At 31.9% G+C, this 17,498-nt stretch overlaps 1 protein-coding gene across 3 annotated transcripts in view; it reads left to right on the plus strand.

Annotated features, from left to right (window-relative positions):
- The window catches only part of LOC111050161 (vesicle-trafficking protein SEC22a), a 66,533-nt gene extending 50,375 nt beyond the window's left edge, over nucleotides 1-16,158 (plus strand). For all 3 annotated transcript variants that reach the window (XM_039433408.1, XM_039433414.1, XM_039433418.1), the window contains 2 exons: nucleotides 1,520-1,588; nucleotides 15,813-16,158. In XM_039433408.1, the coding sequence (XP_039289342.1) occupies nucleotides 1,520-1,588; nucleotides 15,813-16,013 (270 nt within the window). In that variant the 3' untranslated portion in view covers nucleotides 16,014-16,158. The remainder of the gene's footprint in view (nucleotides 1-1,519; nucleotides 1,589-15,812) is intronic.
- The last annotated feature ends 1,340 nt before the right edge of the window (nucleotides 16,159-17,498 follow it).

The raw sequence follows: 17,498 nt of genomic DNA on the forward strand, positions 1-17,498 counted from the left end.
GAACTTTCTGGAGGTGGTATGGATGTAATTGTTGCTCTTTTAGTATCCTCCAAATAATAGATTGATTGACATTAAACTGCACTGACAATTCTCTCGTGTTCTTCTCGGGATGTTCATAAATTTTATTAAGAACTTGTTATTCTAACTCAACAGTCTTAGTAGATCGGGGTCTGCCTGCATAAATGTGCTCTTTGGATATCAAAGAATCTGTTTCAGACAGACATTGATGAATAGTGGCAAAAAACCTTGAACTTGGACATACTCGGTTAGGAAAGTTCTCTTGATACAAACGTCTTGCTTCAGTACTATTACAGTAGTGTCCCATTCCATACATTAAATGCATGTCAGCTAATTCGGAGTATGAATAATGTCTAAAATTACCTGCCATTTTTTAAAAAGTTAACACTTAACACAAAAGCAAAGTGAAATGGTTACAAATAACTGGTTAATAGATTAAACAAAAAACACAGCGCGGCTACAGTAGGCCTAACTTACAGCTTGTTTTTTGTTCAACAGTGAGCTAAAATATTTCTGAAAATAATTTTCAGCTGATAATTTCTTTTAAATATTTTTTTATTTAAAACAAAATAAATCAGCTGTTTTGGAACAGCTGTTCTTAAAATCAATGTTCTATTTGCAATCAGCTACAACTTATGAGTTATTAGTTCTCTCCTCATAAAACAGCAAATTTTGTGGTGTAATGTACTACATAAGAATACATTTTAACCAACTTTTATTCAAATTTAGTTTACACAGCTTACATCATTTTTTCAGAATTGAATTCTCTACAATTTTTATCGCAAAAAATTATTTGTTTACTGGTCATTAAAGAAAGTTATTGGGCATCAAACGTAGAAGTCTGTGTTTTTTCACTTAGATTTTTTGCATATTTCAACTTTTTTCTCAAAAACTACTCCCACTACAGCTTCCAGACTAGTTTTATTCAATTTTTCAGATATTTTTCCATATGAATCCAGCATAAGTTTTTCACCAGAGGAACTGAATTCTGGGCAAAATCTTTCACCCTGTATAGCTCGCTAATGAAGCGTTTATGGATATATGTTTATAGGAACTTTTTTTCTTGTTTAAATGAACAAAATCAGCAAGTGAATAATACCTTGAAATTAGCGAAAAAGTTGTTCAGTCGCTCCAAGTGGCTATTGATGCTACTACTTATTTTACTACTATTCAATACAGAGCGTATGCACTAACTTTGGTGCTTGTGTGTCCCCAGTGTCAAGTGCCAAACTTGTCGAACAAACCTGTCCAATAGTGAATGACCTGCTTTACTTCCAGTGGCTGGAAGGATTTTCCTTAAACTAGAACTGTAACATATGTGTGTTTCTGTGGCAATCTATAATTTTTTATTCCATAGCGGAATAAAGAATAAGATTGACTGAAAAAGCATTGCACTTTTTTTTTAATAGAAAAGTGTGATTACAGGCATCCAATATCTTTCTTTCAAATTACTGATATAATAGCAAACCTCGAATATATTGGTAAATGATTTCTGTTACAGGAGTACGATGGACCAAGTCCTACACATGGATTGGTGTTTCTCTTCGAAGGCTTCTTAAGAATATTTCAGGTGAGAATCAATATTATTTTATTATTATTATTCAAACAATAATTCTTTAGAATCTGAAAATAATATGGTACTAATTAACAAGATATAATGTTAAGATGTGACAAGAAATTGATGTTGTGATATCTAATAGCGCTAGATTAATGAAGACCAGGCGTTCGAAAAAACAGCAGTTTTTGCAATGTGGATCTATTGAATTTTTCATTTAATTAGGTTAGGTATTTTCAAATAAATAAAAAATTAAGAGAACTGCCTATGTTTTCTAGACGCGTAAGCATGACTCCCAATTCCCAATAAAGTTTTGGAACTTGAAATAGTAAATCGTAGATAATAACAAATAAAACAATAATAATAATAAACATTATAACAAAATTATGTCATGATATTGTAATATATTTTGTTCAATAAAAAGTGATCAAGCTCTCATATTTATTCGTAGAAATATGAAGGAACTCTCATCACAATCTATTACATAATATTTGAATAGTTTGTTCTATCAGTTGACACCCAAGAGTCTAGAAAAAAATATTATAAAGCACAGCATTATTGAATATAAATTTTGGAAGAGCCTATTTTTCTATTTATAGTACTACTTGATGAATTTAATAAACATGCAAACAATTAAAAAAGAAAACACAACCCATAACTAACTATTATTATATATATTTAATGATATTTCAAATCTTAACAACTGCTCGTGGTATTGCGACTCCAAACTTGTCGAACAAACCTGTCCAATAGTGAATGACCTGCTTTACTTCCAATGGCTGGAAGGATTTTCCTTAAACTAGAACTGTAACATATGTGTGTTTGTGTGGCAATCTATAAATTTTTATTCCATAGCGGAATAAAGAATAAGATTGACTGAAAAAGCATTGCACTTTTTTTTTAATAGAAAAGTGTGATTACAGGCATCAATATCTTTCTTTCAAATTACTGATATAATAGCAACCTCGAATATATTGGTAAATGATTTCTGTTACAGGAGTACGATGGACCAAGTCCTACACATGGATTGGTGTTTCTCTTCGAAGGCTTCTTAAGAATATTTCAGGTGAGAATCAATATTATTTTATTATTATTATTCAAACAATAATTCTTTAGAATCTGAAAATAATATGGTACTAATTAACAAGATATACCGGTAATGTTAAGATGTGACAAGAAATTGATGTTGTGATATCTAATAGCGCTAGATTAATGAAGACCAGGCGTTCGAAAAAACAGCAGTTTTTGCAATGTGGATCTATTGAATTTTTCATTTAATTAGGTTAGGTATTTTCAAATAAATAATAAAAAAATTAGGAGAACTGCCTATGTTTTCTAGACGCGTAAGCATGACTCCCAATTCCCAATAAAGTTTTGGAACTTGAAATAGTAAATCGTAGATAATAACAAATAAAACAATAATAATAATAAACATTATAACAAAAATTATGTCATGATATTGTAATATATTTTGTTCAATAAAAGTGATCAAGCTCTCATATTTATTCGTAGAAATATGAAGGAACTCTCATCACAATCTATTACATAATATTTGAATAGTTTGTTCTATCAGTTGACAGCCAAGAGTCTAGAAAAAAATATTATAAAGCACAGCATTATTGAATATAAATTTTGGAAGAGCCTATTTTTCTATTTATAGTACTACTTGATGAATTTAATAAACATGCAAACAATTAAAAAAGAAAACACAACCCATAACTAACTATTATTATATATATTTAATGATATTTCAAATCTTAACAACTGCTCGTGGTATTGCGACTCGAAACTTATAGATATCAACAGCTATTGAACATATTATTATGAGTACTCAGGACTCATAATAAAACACTCAGTGAACAGAAAATACAAAAAAAATTACCCACAGTATGGCCATTGGAATTTTTTTCCCGCCGCCGCCATGAAGATTCCAAACATTTGAATTTTACAATGGAGCTTATAGGGGATTATAAGTAAAATCGCTCGTCTTTACTTATAAAGCACATTCTTGTGATTATTAACTTCGATATATTTTCTTTCATGTTTTTTCTATATTCCCAATAAAGTTTTGGAACTTGAAATAGTAAATCGTAGATAATAACAAATAAAACAATAATAATAATAAACATTATAACAAAAATTATGTCATGATATTGTAATATATTTTGTTCAATAAAAAGTGATCAAGCTCTCATATTTATTCGTAGAAATATGAAGGAACTCTCATCACAATCTATTACATAATATTTAAATAGTTTGTTCTATCAGTTGACAGCCAAGAGTCTAGAAAAAAATATTATAAAGCACAGTATTATTGAATATAAATTTTGGAAGAGCCTATTTTTCTATTTATAGTACTACTTGATGAATTTAATAAACATGCAAACAATTAAAAAAGAAAACACAACCCATAACTAACCATTATTATATATTATATTTAATGATATTTCAAATCTTAACAACTGCTCGTGGTATTGCGACTCGAAACTTATAGATATCAACAGCTATTGAACATATTATTATGAGTACTCAGGACTCATAATAAAACACTCAGTGAACAGAAAATAAAAAAAAAATTATCACAATAGTTTAACAATATAGTCATACAATAATAATATTATGTACAATGAATTGAATTAAAATATACAATGAAAATATCTACCTACCTATTTACAAATCTATTTATTCATTCATTTACAATAAAAATAGTTATATCATCTATCTAATATTCACATATCTATCAAATCTATATAAGTTTTCATTATTGATTGCATTCACAACATTTAAATTATGGCAATTATATTGAATTTCTAAAATACATTGAATAACCATCATCAACTAACTGTCTAAATGGAATGCATCGCTGCCGATTTACTGCTCCGATTTATAACTCTATTAATGTTTTTTAATTTGTTCTTACTAGACATTTTGAGTCTGAAAACAATAAATCTGGAAACCATTTGCTGTTTTAGTCTATGGCAGGGAAGTATGTGATTTGCCTCAACTATCTCCATCTTCTTACGGAAAAAGTATTTCAAGTTCATATCACGATCTCTTGAAAAATTCCAATACTTTAAGAAAACTTTCTCTAATTTGCAAACAAATTCAAATGTCAAGTTGTTACAGAAAAACAAGCACTTTTCACGGAAGCATTTGATGCTCGTGAATCCTGCATACTGCAATGTCTCGTCGTAAGTTTTTGTTCCTACACTCCTCAATACACACCTTGCAATACACACCTCACAGGTTTTTCCATTTTTTACAATGCTAGAATTATTCAACCACAGATATTGTACAGTGAGCTTAGCTCACTGTATGTTATGTTCGGGGGTTCATAGTCAGTTTCAATGTTAGTTTGATTTGTTTGTTCAACAGACGCAGTTTTATTTTTATGTTCCAAAATGTCTAGAAAGCCGCTGAGCATTTCCCTATCATCCTCTTCATAGCTACTTTTCGATACATCGCTCAGAAATTGTGAAACACTTGTTAGTCTGAGAACGTTTTTGAATTGTAATTAGGAATCACTTGTTTAGAATGAACACTACTAAACAAGTTTTCTAAACAATCTTGAGTGAAACGAGATGTCAATACGAACTTATATATTTTTTTCATTCAATAATTGTTCTTGGATGTCTAGAATTGACTGCGTAGCAATTCGAACACCTGTTTGAGATGGCTTCCAATGTCCCTTCTTGCCTATTTTAATTCTTGCAAACAAATCGATGAAATCTTTCATGAATTTTGTTGCATCTTCATACGCAGTAAAATTTTCCTTGCTGAGTGCATGGACTGGATGTCGTGAAGTCATTAATTTGAACCATTTTTCTATTTGGTCGATAAACCAAGCTGTTGTTTTATATTCTGACTGACAGCATTGATCAGCTAAAAACTTTAGCCCAATACTTACATCATGACTTACAACGTGGGTTGATGTTGAAACTCGCATGGTTTTAAAGTGAGTTGGTGTAAGATCATCTTGCGTGAGTTTAGGTGCCAACTTGAATTCCATTTTCTCTTGATAATTTACCAATTCTTGTATGTGTTTAGCATTCACCATACAACTGGTCAAACTATTTTTCTCTGATATATCTTGTGGAATAAGTATGGTTTCATCATTGTTCACAATCATGCTTTTTATATTTTTGAAAAGATGAGGAACATCCCCTACAATATATTCTTTTCTTGTTGGATCTTGTGGATGCACTATGAATTTTTTTACAAAAAAACCTTTTTCAGACCCTATTTGGGCACCCAAATGCTGAGCATGCAACTATCTGAAACATTATATATATATATATATTATATATATATATATATATATTATATATATATATATTATATATATATATATATATATATATATATATATATATAAAAGCGAAATGGCACTCACTCACAGTAACTATATTACCCACAGTATGGCCATTGGAATTTTTTTCCCGCCGCCGCCATGAAGATTCCAAACATTTGAATTTTACAATGGAGCTTATAGGGGATTATAAGTAAAATCGCTCGTCTTTACTTATTAAAGCACATTCTTGTGATTATTAACTTCGATATATTTTCTTTCATGTTTTTTCTATATTCCCAATAAAGTTTTGGAACTTGAAATAGTAAATCGTAGATAATAACAAATAAAACAATAATAATAATAAACATTATAACAAAATTATGTCATGATATTGTAATATATTTTGTTCAATAAAAAGTGATCAAGCTCTCATATTTATTCGTAGAAATATGAAGGAACTCTCATCACAATCTATTACATAATATTTGAATAGTTTGTTCTATCAGTTGACAGCCAAGAGTCTAGAAAAAAATATTATAAAGCACAGCATTATTGAATATAAATTTTGGAAGAGCCTATTTTTCTATTTATAGTACTACTTGATGAATTTAATAAACATGCAAACAATTAAAAAAGAAAACACAACCCATAACTAACTATTAATATATATATTTAATGATATTTCAAATCTTAACAACTGCTCGTGGTATTGCGACTCGAAACTTATAGATATCAACAGCTATTGAACATATTATTATGAGTACTCAGGACTGAAAAGTGAACAGAAAATACAAAAAAAAATTATCAACAATAGTTTAACAATATAGTCATACAATAATAAATATTATGTACAATGAATTGAATTAAAATATACAATGAAAATATCTACCTACCTATTTACAAATCTATTTATTTATTCATTTACAATAAAAATAGTTATATCATCTATCTAATTATTCACATATCTATCAAATCTATATAAGTTTTCATTATTGATTGCATTCACAACATTTAAATTATGGCAATTATATTGAATTTCTAAAATACATTGAATAACCATCATCAACTAACTGTCTAAATGGAATGCATCGCTGCCGATTTACTGCTCCGATTTATAACTCTATTAATGTTTTTTAATTTGTTCTTACTAGACATTTTGAGTCTGAAAACAATAAATCTGGAAACCATTTGCTGTTTTAGTCTATGGCAGGGAAGTATGTGATTTGCCTCAACTATCTCCATCTTCTTACGGAAAAAGTATTTCAAGTTCATATCACGATCTCTTGAAACATTCCAATACTTTAAGAAAACTTTCTCTAATTTGCAAACAAATTCAAATGTCAAGTTGTTACAGAAAAACAAGCACTTTTCACGGAAGCATTTGATGCGCGTGAATCCTGCATACTGCAATGTCTCGTCGTAAGTTTTTGTTCCTACACTCCTCAATACACACCTTGCAATACACACCTCACAGGTTTTTCCATTTTTTACAATGCTAGAAATTATTCAACCACAGATATTGTACAGTGAGCTTAGCTCACTGTATGTTATGTTCGGGGGTTCATAGTCAGTTTCAATGTTAGTTTGATTTGTTTGTTCAACAGACGCAGTTTTATTTTTATGTTCCAAAATGTCTAGAAAGCCGCTGAGCATTTCCCTATCATCCTCTTCATAGCTACTTTTCGATACATCGCTCAGAAATTGTGAAACACTTGTTAGTCTGAGAACGTTTTTGAATTGTAATTAGGAATCACTTGTTTAGAATGAACACTACTAAACAAGTTTTCTAAACAATCTTGAGTGAAACGAGATGTCAATACGAACTTATATATTTTTTTCATTCAATAATTGTTCTTGGATGTCTAGAATTGACTGCGTAGCAATTCGAACACCTGTTTGAGATGGCTTCCAATGTCCCTTCTTGCCTATTTTAATTCTTGCAAACAAATCGATGAAATCTTTCATGAATTTTGTTGCATCTTCATACGCAGTAAAATTTTCCTTGCTGAGTGCATGGACTGGATGTCGTGAAGTCATTAATTTGAACCATTTTTCTATTTGGTCGATAAACCAAGCTGTTGTTTTATATTCTGACTGACAGCATTGATCAGCTAAAAACTTTAGCCCAATACTTACATCATGACTTACAACGTGGGTTGATGTTGAAACTCGCATGGTTTTAAAGTGAGTTGGTGTAAGATCATCTTGCGTGAGTTTAGGTGCCAACTTGAATTCCATTTTCTCTTGATAATTTACCAATTCTTGTATGTGTTTAGCATTCACCATACAACTGGTCAAACTATTTTTCTCTGATATATCTTGTGGAATAAGTATGGTTTCATCATTGTTCACAATCATGCTTTTTATATTTTTGAAAAGATGAGGAACATCCCCTACAATATATTCTTTTCTTGTTGGATCTTGTGGATGCACTATGAAATTTTTTTGTTTGCAATGACGACCAGCACTGACTTTCCACTTCTTCCATAAGCCTTGATTTGCTGCCCCCATGTCAGATGTGATACTGATAACATAGAGTCCCACAGCTTCTGCTTTTCCGATTATTAAAAAAAAATGCTCTCATAAACAGAAGCATTAATTTTATCTCCTGTGAAATAATATGCCACAGTTTGTTTCCACCTTGAGGTGACACCTCCTAGCATCACAACAAGAGCATGTGAAGCAATGCCAGAATGTTCAGGCAATGTTATGTTACCAAAATACTTTTTCAATTTAGTATCATATACGTTTGAAGGTGTGATCGCCATTTTATCACACATTATTACACAATCTCTTTCCTGTGGAGAGGAGAATGTGCTGACTTTTAACTGTAAAAATTCAAACACTTCATATAATACTTCACTGTCAAACTCAAGATTTTCAAGGCGTCTTCTTAGAGTTCTCAATGATGGCAATGGCATATTCTGGCACAATAACTCTTCATACCCATTATTCCCACATAAAAATTTTAACTTCAAAGCTTTTGAAACCGTTTCTGTACTCCATTTCAGATTTCTTGTTGATGAGCGATGTAAAGCTTTAACCTGGTCAGAATTAAAAACTTTAAAAAATATGCTCTCATTTAAAGCTTCACTCTGTTTCAACTTTATCTTCAACTGTCTCAACTGCTTCTTATAATGTTGGTTTCTGGCTAGTAATTCTTTGTTTATTGAATAGTTGAGGTTCTCTTCTTGTGAAGGGGGAGGAAGCTCCATTTCAGTGGGTGTAACTTCCATTTCAGTGGAAGGAACTTTCACTTCCGTGGAAGGAGCTTTCACTTCAGTGGAAGAACATTCCATTGGATGATCATCTAGCAGCAGGTCTGACTGGACAATGTCCCCTTCCAAGCATATTTCATCACTAGGTTCAGTACAAGCAGACGTGGAAGACACAAATGATGCACTAATGTTTCGCAATGGTTCATGTAGGCCTATTCTTGGAGGTTTTCTGATTTTTTGTTTTTTAGTGATAGCAAAAATAGTTGGATAGGCATTAAGTTTCAGTTTCTTCGTTCCATCTTCCCTGGTTTTCTCCCACATCGATTTTTCAAAATGTGCCTCACACAGTACTGATCTGTCAGTTGGGGTCCATCCTTTTCTCTTCACTTTCACTGTCCACAGCTTCCTTCTCACTGAGTCCTTTGGAAATTTTTTTACAAAAAAACCTTTTTCAGACCCTATTTGGGCACCCAAATGCTGAGCATGCGACTATCTGAAACATTATATATATATATATATATATATATATCATAATTATACACCATACCAGTAATTAATTATTGACATCAAAATAAATAAAAAAATCAATATTGTGAATTATACAGAGTGAGTAATATTACAGATTACAAATATAGCACAGAAGGCCAGTGGAATAGGACTTTCTGTTCACAGGTAATCGAGTAGTTCCTTTGCCAGTATGTAGATAGAGCGCAGAACCCTACTCCAGGCTCGCTCACCCCCCTTCCACACTCCGTCATCACAACAACTCTATCTCCCACTCCACTGACAGGTAGTCGCCCCTCACTCCTTCGACACTATCATACACACATGCACACACACAGTCAACTCAGCACCAGACACCTGTCAACAAGTGAAGCAATTATAGGACTAAGTTATTGTGATAATAATATTATTCAACCACCTTCTGTTTTCTTTGCATTTCATCCCAACATTCTCCTGATGATTGGGAAACTCACAGCTGAATCATGACTGTATCATTTATATTACTCTGTGTTCTGTTAGAATGAGAATGCTATGTAAAGAAGAACTAAAGGAATAAGAAAAAGAGAAGAAGAAGAAGAAAATATGAAGTTTTCAGTTCATCATCTTCTAAATATTTATTATTTTTTATCACTATTGTATAGTATATCTTCATCTTTCTTATCCTCTTCTCCTCCTTTATGATCCACTAATTCTTATTTCTCTCATATGCTACTCCTTCTTCTTCTTTTTCTCTTCCTCCTCCTAGAAGAAGAAGAAGAAGAAGAAAATATTAAGTTTTCAGTTCATCATCTTCTTAATATTTATTATGTTTTATCACTATTGTATAGTATATCTTCATCTTTCTTATCCTCTTCTCCTCCTTCATGATCCACTAATTATTATTTCTCTCATATGCTACTCTTTCTTCTTCTTTTTCTCTTCCTTCTCTCAGAAGAAGAAGAAGAAGAAGAAGATATGAAGTTTTCAGTTCATCATCTTCTAAATATTTATTATTTTTTATCACTATTGTATAGTATATCTTCATCTTTCTCATCCTCTTCTCCTCCTTCATGATCCACTAATTCTTATTTCCCTCATATGCAACTCCTTCTTCTTCTTTTTCTCTTCCTCCTCCTAGAAGAAGAAAAAGAAGAAGATTTCTTCCTTCTTCTTCCACTATCTAATCTTCTTCATGTTCTCTCTCATTCTTCAAGAGGGAAAGAAAATGATCTGAAGTTCTTCTTTTTCTTCTCTTTCTTCTCCTTATCTGTCATATCCCATCATCACTTCTCATTCTCTTATTATTATCATTATCATCATCTCTTCCTACTCTTTTCTACTCATGATCATCAAATAATATTTTCTTCTTATTTTTCTCATTATTCTTATCATCCTCCTTTTCTTCTCCTTATCATATTAAAGAACTTCTCATATCAACAGATTATAGAAAAATAGAAACTATATAAATGAATTATATAATGAATATTATTCATAATTCAGCTCTAGAGCTGTCAGAGCAGAAAGCTACATGTCACAAAGGAATGAAATTGTTTTTCTTTTATAATAATTGCCACTAATTGGCCTTCGGTTGAGCTTGCAATATTATTGTTGGGGCTTCCTCAGAAATGAGTTGAAAGCCTGGCAGGCTGCCAGTTGCAGCTATAAAAAACGGTTCTAAAGACTGACACTCTCCTTCCATACTCCCATGCCAGCCCACTTTTCTCCTTCCACTCATTATTAGCTGTTACAAGCGTCTGATGACATGCTTATACGATCTGGTGGGACTATGCAGAACTAAACTTATGCGTGATGTGATATTATAAATGCACTACGATGTTATTCTCATTATAGAAGTTTTCTGGTAATATGTATGAGAAGCCTTCAATAAGTGGGAGACTGTTGTAGATATAATACTGTAATAATTTTTTAAAAGGTGGAGTATTCGACCAACAACTTATCCTGAAAGTTACAGTATTATATCTACGACAGTCAACTTATTGAAGGGTTCCCATACATATGACTCACACTCTGTATATTCACATTGATAATATTCTGAATCTTTCAATTGTTTCCATTTTAATTCTTTATGTTTATTGGGATTGGATTTAGTATATATTCACATTAACAATATTTTACGTATTGAAAAATTATGTGTTTCCATATGATTAAAATATGTTTCCATATTGACTCTTTTTACTTTCCTTGCCCTATTACCATAGGTAAGGAAAGTATTGCTTTCCAAAAAAAATTAAGGTACCCTAATTTCATGTTTTCTATACGTTTCAAGGTCCCCTGAGTCCAAAAAAATGATTTTTGGGTGTTGGTCTGTGTGTGTGTATGTGTGTGTGTGTGTATGTGTGTGTGTGTGTGTATGTGTGTGTGTGTGTATGTGTGTGTGTCTGTGAACACGATAACTCCATTCCTAATTAACCGATTGACTTGAAATTTTAAACTTAAGGTCCTCATACCATGAGGATCCGACAGTAAGAAATTCAATAAAATCCAATCCAAGATGGCGGAAAAAATGGCGGATAATTACTAAAAAACCATGTTTTTCACGTTTTTCTCGAAAACGGCTCTAACGATTTTCTTCAAATTTATACCACGGATAGCTATTTATGAGCCCTATCAACTGACATGAGTCTCATTTCTGAGAAAATTTCAGGAGCTCCGTAATATTCTTGAGAAAAATGGCGGATAATGACTAAAAAACCATGTTTTTCACGGTTTTCTCAAAAACGGCTCTAACGATTTCCTTCAAATTTATACCATGGATAGCTATTTATAAGCCCTATCAACTGGCATGAGTCTCATTTCTGGGAAAATTTCAGGAGCTCCGTAATATTCTTGAGAAAAATGGCGGATAATGACTAAAAATCCATGTTTTTCACCGTTTTCTCGAAAACGGCTCTAACGATTTTCTTCAAATTCATACCATGGATAGATATTCATAAGCACTATCAACTGGCATGAGTCTCATTTCTGGGAAAATTCCATGAGCTCCGTAATATTCTTGAGAAAAATGGCGGATAATGACTAAAAAACCATGTTTTTCACGGTTTTCTCGAAAACGGCTTTAACGATTTTCTTCAAATTTAAACCATGGATAGCAGCTATTCATGAGCCCTATCAAATGACATGAGTTTTTTTTCCTGGGAAAATTGTAGGAGCTCCGTAATATTCTCGAGAAAAATGGCGGATAATTACTAAAAAAAACATGTTTTTCACGATTTTCTCAAAAATAACTTGACCGATTTTTTCAAATTCATACCCTGTATAGTTATTTATCAGCTCTATCAACTGGCATGAGTCTCCTTTCTGGAAAAACAATGGGGGGTCCACCCCATTCTTGGGAAATGGACTTAGTAACCTCCTTCTCGTGCATGAGGTAGGTAGGTAGCGCAGTTCATAAAAAGAACACATAGTCGAGATATTTCATCTGTACAGCTGTTTTGACGACTTTAAAAAAAATGACGACTAAAAAAATCATCGAATTTCACAATTATTCACACAAAGAAAAAGTACTTTGAAAACAATTATATATACACATATACAGAAGTCTGATCGTAGTTTCAAATATGAGCAAGGAAAGTTGTGTGAGTGTACCACACCAGATTTTTTCTTTATTGGGATTTGATTGAGTTAAATAGGTTTTGATTGGATGGGAAATTAGATTGAGATATAATTATAATCCATCGTAAAAATACTGTGATGACTAGAGTTATGAAAAATTATGAATGTTTATTTATAGTTTTTTATTATAATAAATATTTCTACATACAGCTACTTCCAGTGGGTCTCAAACCTTTTCACATCATTATTACTGGGAGGAAAGCTTACAATCTTACCTTGAGAGCAATTTCAAATATTTATTAATATAAATATTAATTATTATATAATTAATAATTATGAGTTTATATAGAGTTCCCAATTTCCTAAATGTAACCTGCAAAAGATGATGAAAATTAATACAATAACAAAAGTAAACAAAAATACTGAACTCTTCACTACTTGACATAATATAGCATGAAAAATATGCTTTGTTAAACTATAAAACTCTGTTGAACCCTTCGAAAAATTATTCTTTTATACTTGAAAATCAATTTCACAGTTAGAAGTATTATTTTTAAACTAAAATTAAGTCTTAATTTTTCAAGTTTCAGACTTGGAATAACACAAATATTCCTTTTCTTCAATAATATTTCAGCTTTTGATGAGTTAATTGAATAGATAATAATGAATTTTTATATTTATTTGCAATAAAATATTGATATGATATCATAAAAACTACAAAATTTGTTATTGAGATAACCTCATTAAAAAACTTGTTCAAACTCGTATGATTTTTTTATTATAATAACACACTTTCAAAGTAATTTTACTGTTCTATATTGAAATATAATCAACTTACCTTCCAAAATTCTATGAAAAACTCATCAGATGTTGAAAAATATGTTCACAATCACGAAAATAAAATATCAATTCAGATTTTGCAATGCTATAAGATAGGAATTAAATGTTTGGAATCTTAATGGCGGATTTGTACCACGTGATCGAGCTAGCCAATCATATGCGTGACAGTCAATGGCCTTACTGTGGGTAATATAGTTACTGTAAATCACTGACTCACTCACTCGCAGAACTAAAAATCTACCGGACCAAAAACGTTCAAATTTGGTAGGTATGTTGAGTTGGCCCTTTAGAGGCGCACTAAATACGGATTTGAAAAAAAAATCCAAAGATACGCCCAAAATCTGCATTTTTCCAGCGTTTTTCTCAGCTTTATCGAGAACAAATGAACAGAACATGTTCAAATTTAGTACAGAAGCTCAGCTAGGGTGTAATAATGTTGTGTTAGAAGGAATTTGCATTAACGTCAAAGATACGTCCAAAATTAGCGTTTTTCCAGCGTTTTTTGCTTTTTCTCAGATTTATCGAGAACAAATGAACAGAAATTGTTCAAATTTAGTACAGACGCTAAGCTTGGGTGTAATAATGTTGTGTTTGAAGGAATTTGAAATAACGCCAAAGATACGCCCAAAATCAGCGTTTTTCTCAGTTTTTCTGCGTTTTCTCAGTACTTTGACTTTCTGATGGAATGAAGCATGCTCAAATGAAAAATGCAGGCGACCGAAGCGAGCCCGCTGATCTCATTTTTGGACGATCCAGTCGGGGGTCCAGGGGACGGATCCCCCTGGCTAGACGGATATTGCGAGCGAAGCGAGCCTGACGGCTAGTAAAATGATATTTTCCAAAAGGTTTTGTCGGTTGTATCTACAGGGTCCGGCAGTAAATCGGGTGACTTTGAAATAACTATTAAAAATCGATGAAGTTGTTGACAAAACTTTTATTCATATCACCGTAATCTACATAGAAAATCATTATTATTTCATTTACAAAATTGTTCATTTCTTGCAAATTACGTGGGCAAGGTGACGTGCAGCTTCATGATTATGTGTTTGGTAATAAGCCTTCATGGCGAATGCATGCTTCAACTTGTTACACACACTAGCATTCCTCCAATAGGCCTACACTCCATTCACTCTGACTCAGCTAATACATTCTCAGCGCCTTCATGAATGCCAAGCAAGAGGAGGAGTTCACCTTACCGACGTAATTTTCAAAAAAGGAACAATATTGTAAATTATATAATAATGCTTTTCTATATAGATTACGGTGATATGAATAAAAGTCTTGTAAACAATCACGCTGGAAAACAATGGAAAATCAAAAAAGTCAAAATTTCTTTACTCCAGCTGTGCTTCTGTACTAAATTTTAACAATTTCTCAAAAAACTGAGAAAGCGCAGGAGAACGCCAATTTTGGGATTATCTTCGGATTTTTTTCCAAATCCTTTCTTATTGTGCCTCTAGACTGCCAAGCGAACAATCCTAACAAATTTGAACGTTCGTGGTCCAGACTATTGCTGTCTTGTATATTGTTTAATAATAAGTTAATATTTTAATTCAACATTATTCATGAATCCATAGTTTTTAATCAATGGCGAGTGCTTATAGCCTATTGATATTATATGAAAAATGAATCTATGTTAACACACCCTCATCTTCTATAGATCTTTAAGAATGTCAAATCCAGCTTCAATTGAATAATTATTTTGTTCTCTTACTTCAGGTAAAGAATTGACATCACTCTATCAATTCAGTATCTTCCAAAACATGTTAATCTTCTAGATAAATTGACTAATGTCTTATCATTTTTCATAAATCATGTTATCTTGGTGTTGCAGTTATACCTTCTGGTGTATCACTCCAGGTACAGGATAGTGGAAAGTTGGGTTTGTATGATTCTGTTGGTATGGAGTGTATGGCTGGTATGGGATTTGCGAGACACCGTTCAGAAACTGTTTTTTATTGCCAGTGCAATAGGATCACATATTAGCACTATTTCTCGACGTCTTAGTCTCAAGCTACCTGAATATAATGTATGATCATTAATTAAACTATTATGTATTTTTCTATTAATTTTGTTATCAATACATGTATTTTATGCACTAGGACAGTGTTTCCTGCATGCATTCTTGTTACCTATTATAATGTTCGTTTTGTTTTCCAATACAGTATTTAAATTTTCAATTTCTTCTTTTTTTAATTCCCACCAACGGTTTTTGAAAGGCCACTGAAAATGTGTTTTTGAACCGATACAGTGAGAATATAATTTCCATGGTCTGTGACTGGACTGTCCCCTCCTATAACGGCCTAGTGATTATGATGAATAGTCTAGTCTGATTAAAACTTATGGGAATAATATTCTCACTGTAACATTCACTGATACGTGGGAATCCAGATTCAATATCGGAGCACCAATCTTTGCTCGTTATTTATTTATAAACTATTGATAAACAGAACAGAATTCTTAAAATGATTGGGGAAGGACTAACAGGCACAGCCCAAATCTGTTTCTTCCCCGAATTTTGGTTTATTTACTCTAAATAGTCCAGAAAGTAGGTTATTTTCCATATTTGGTGATTTTCAGTCCAAACATTTGAAAACAAAAAAGTTCTAATTTAGACTATTTACAAACCAAATTGAATAACAAAATAACTTTCACAGATCACTTAAAATTGCCAAATAATGATTAACTTTGAAAATCATGATATACTCTAGTTTAGAATGATTATCATGTCATGTCGACAAATCAAATTATTTTGATCAGGTTGATTAAAATTTCTAGATAATATTTCTCGCTGATTGATTACACAGCTGGAAATAATTCTGTTTCTCTCCCTCTACATGCATCTTCTGTTTCGACAGACATCATCATCTGTTTATCATCTGTTTTTCCAAGGATGAATAATTATTATCCTTTTCATGTCCCAGATTATTATCAAGTTTTCCCAGGGATGAGACCTAGTGCAATCGAATTTTTATTTCATAAACCTACTATTTTCCAAATTTCTAGAAAATCGTTAGAGCTGTTTTCGAGATCCGTTGGCCATAAATAACCAAATATAAAAATATTAACAGATATACAGAAATTGCACGCTTAATATCCTATTTTTTATTAAGCGAGCAATTTCTATATATCTGAATATATTTTTATATTTGGTTATTTATATTTATTTATATTAATTGGTTATATTTATGTTCAACGGATCTCGAAAACGGCTTTAACGATTTTCACGAAATTTGGAACATAGTAGGTTTATGATGTAAAAATTTGATTGCACTGGGTGTCATCTTTGGGAAAACTCGCTTAACGACATTAAAAGGATAATTCATCCTTGGCTAACACAGCTGAGACTTTCGTCGTCTGTGGATAGTAAAAAAGTGAGTGAGCGAGTGAGTCTGTGGAAAATCAAAATATCGCAGCCAGCTATAAAATATAAACACGATCATTTTAGAGAATTGTGTTCTGTTCATCAATAATAAAAATAACGACCGAAGCTCGGTGCCCCGATATTAAAAGGATAATA

The sequence above is a fragment of the Nilaparvata lugens genome, chromosome 1 (genome assembly GCF_014356525.2).
Source record: "Nilaparvata lugens isolate BPH chromosome 1, ASM1435652v1, whole genome shotgun sequence".
Lineage (NCBI taxonomy): Eukaryota > Metazoa > Arthropoda > Insecta > Hemiptera > Delphacidae > Nilaparvata > Nilaparvata lugens.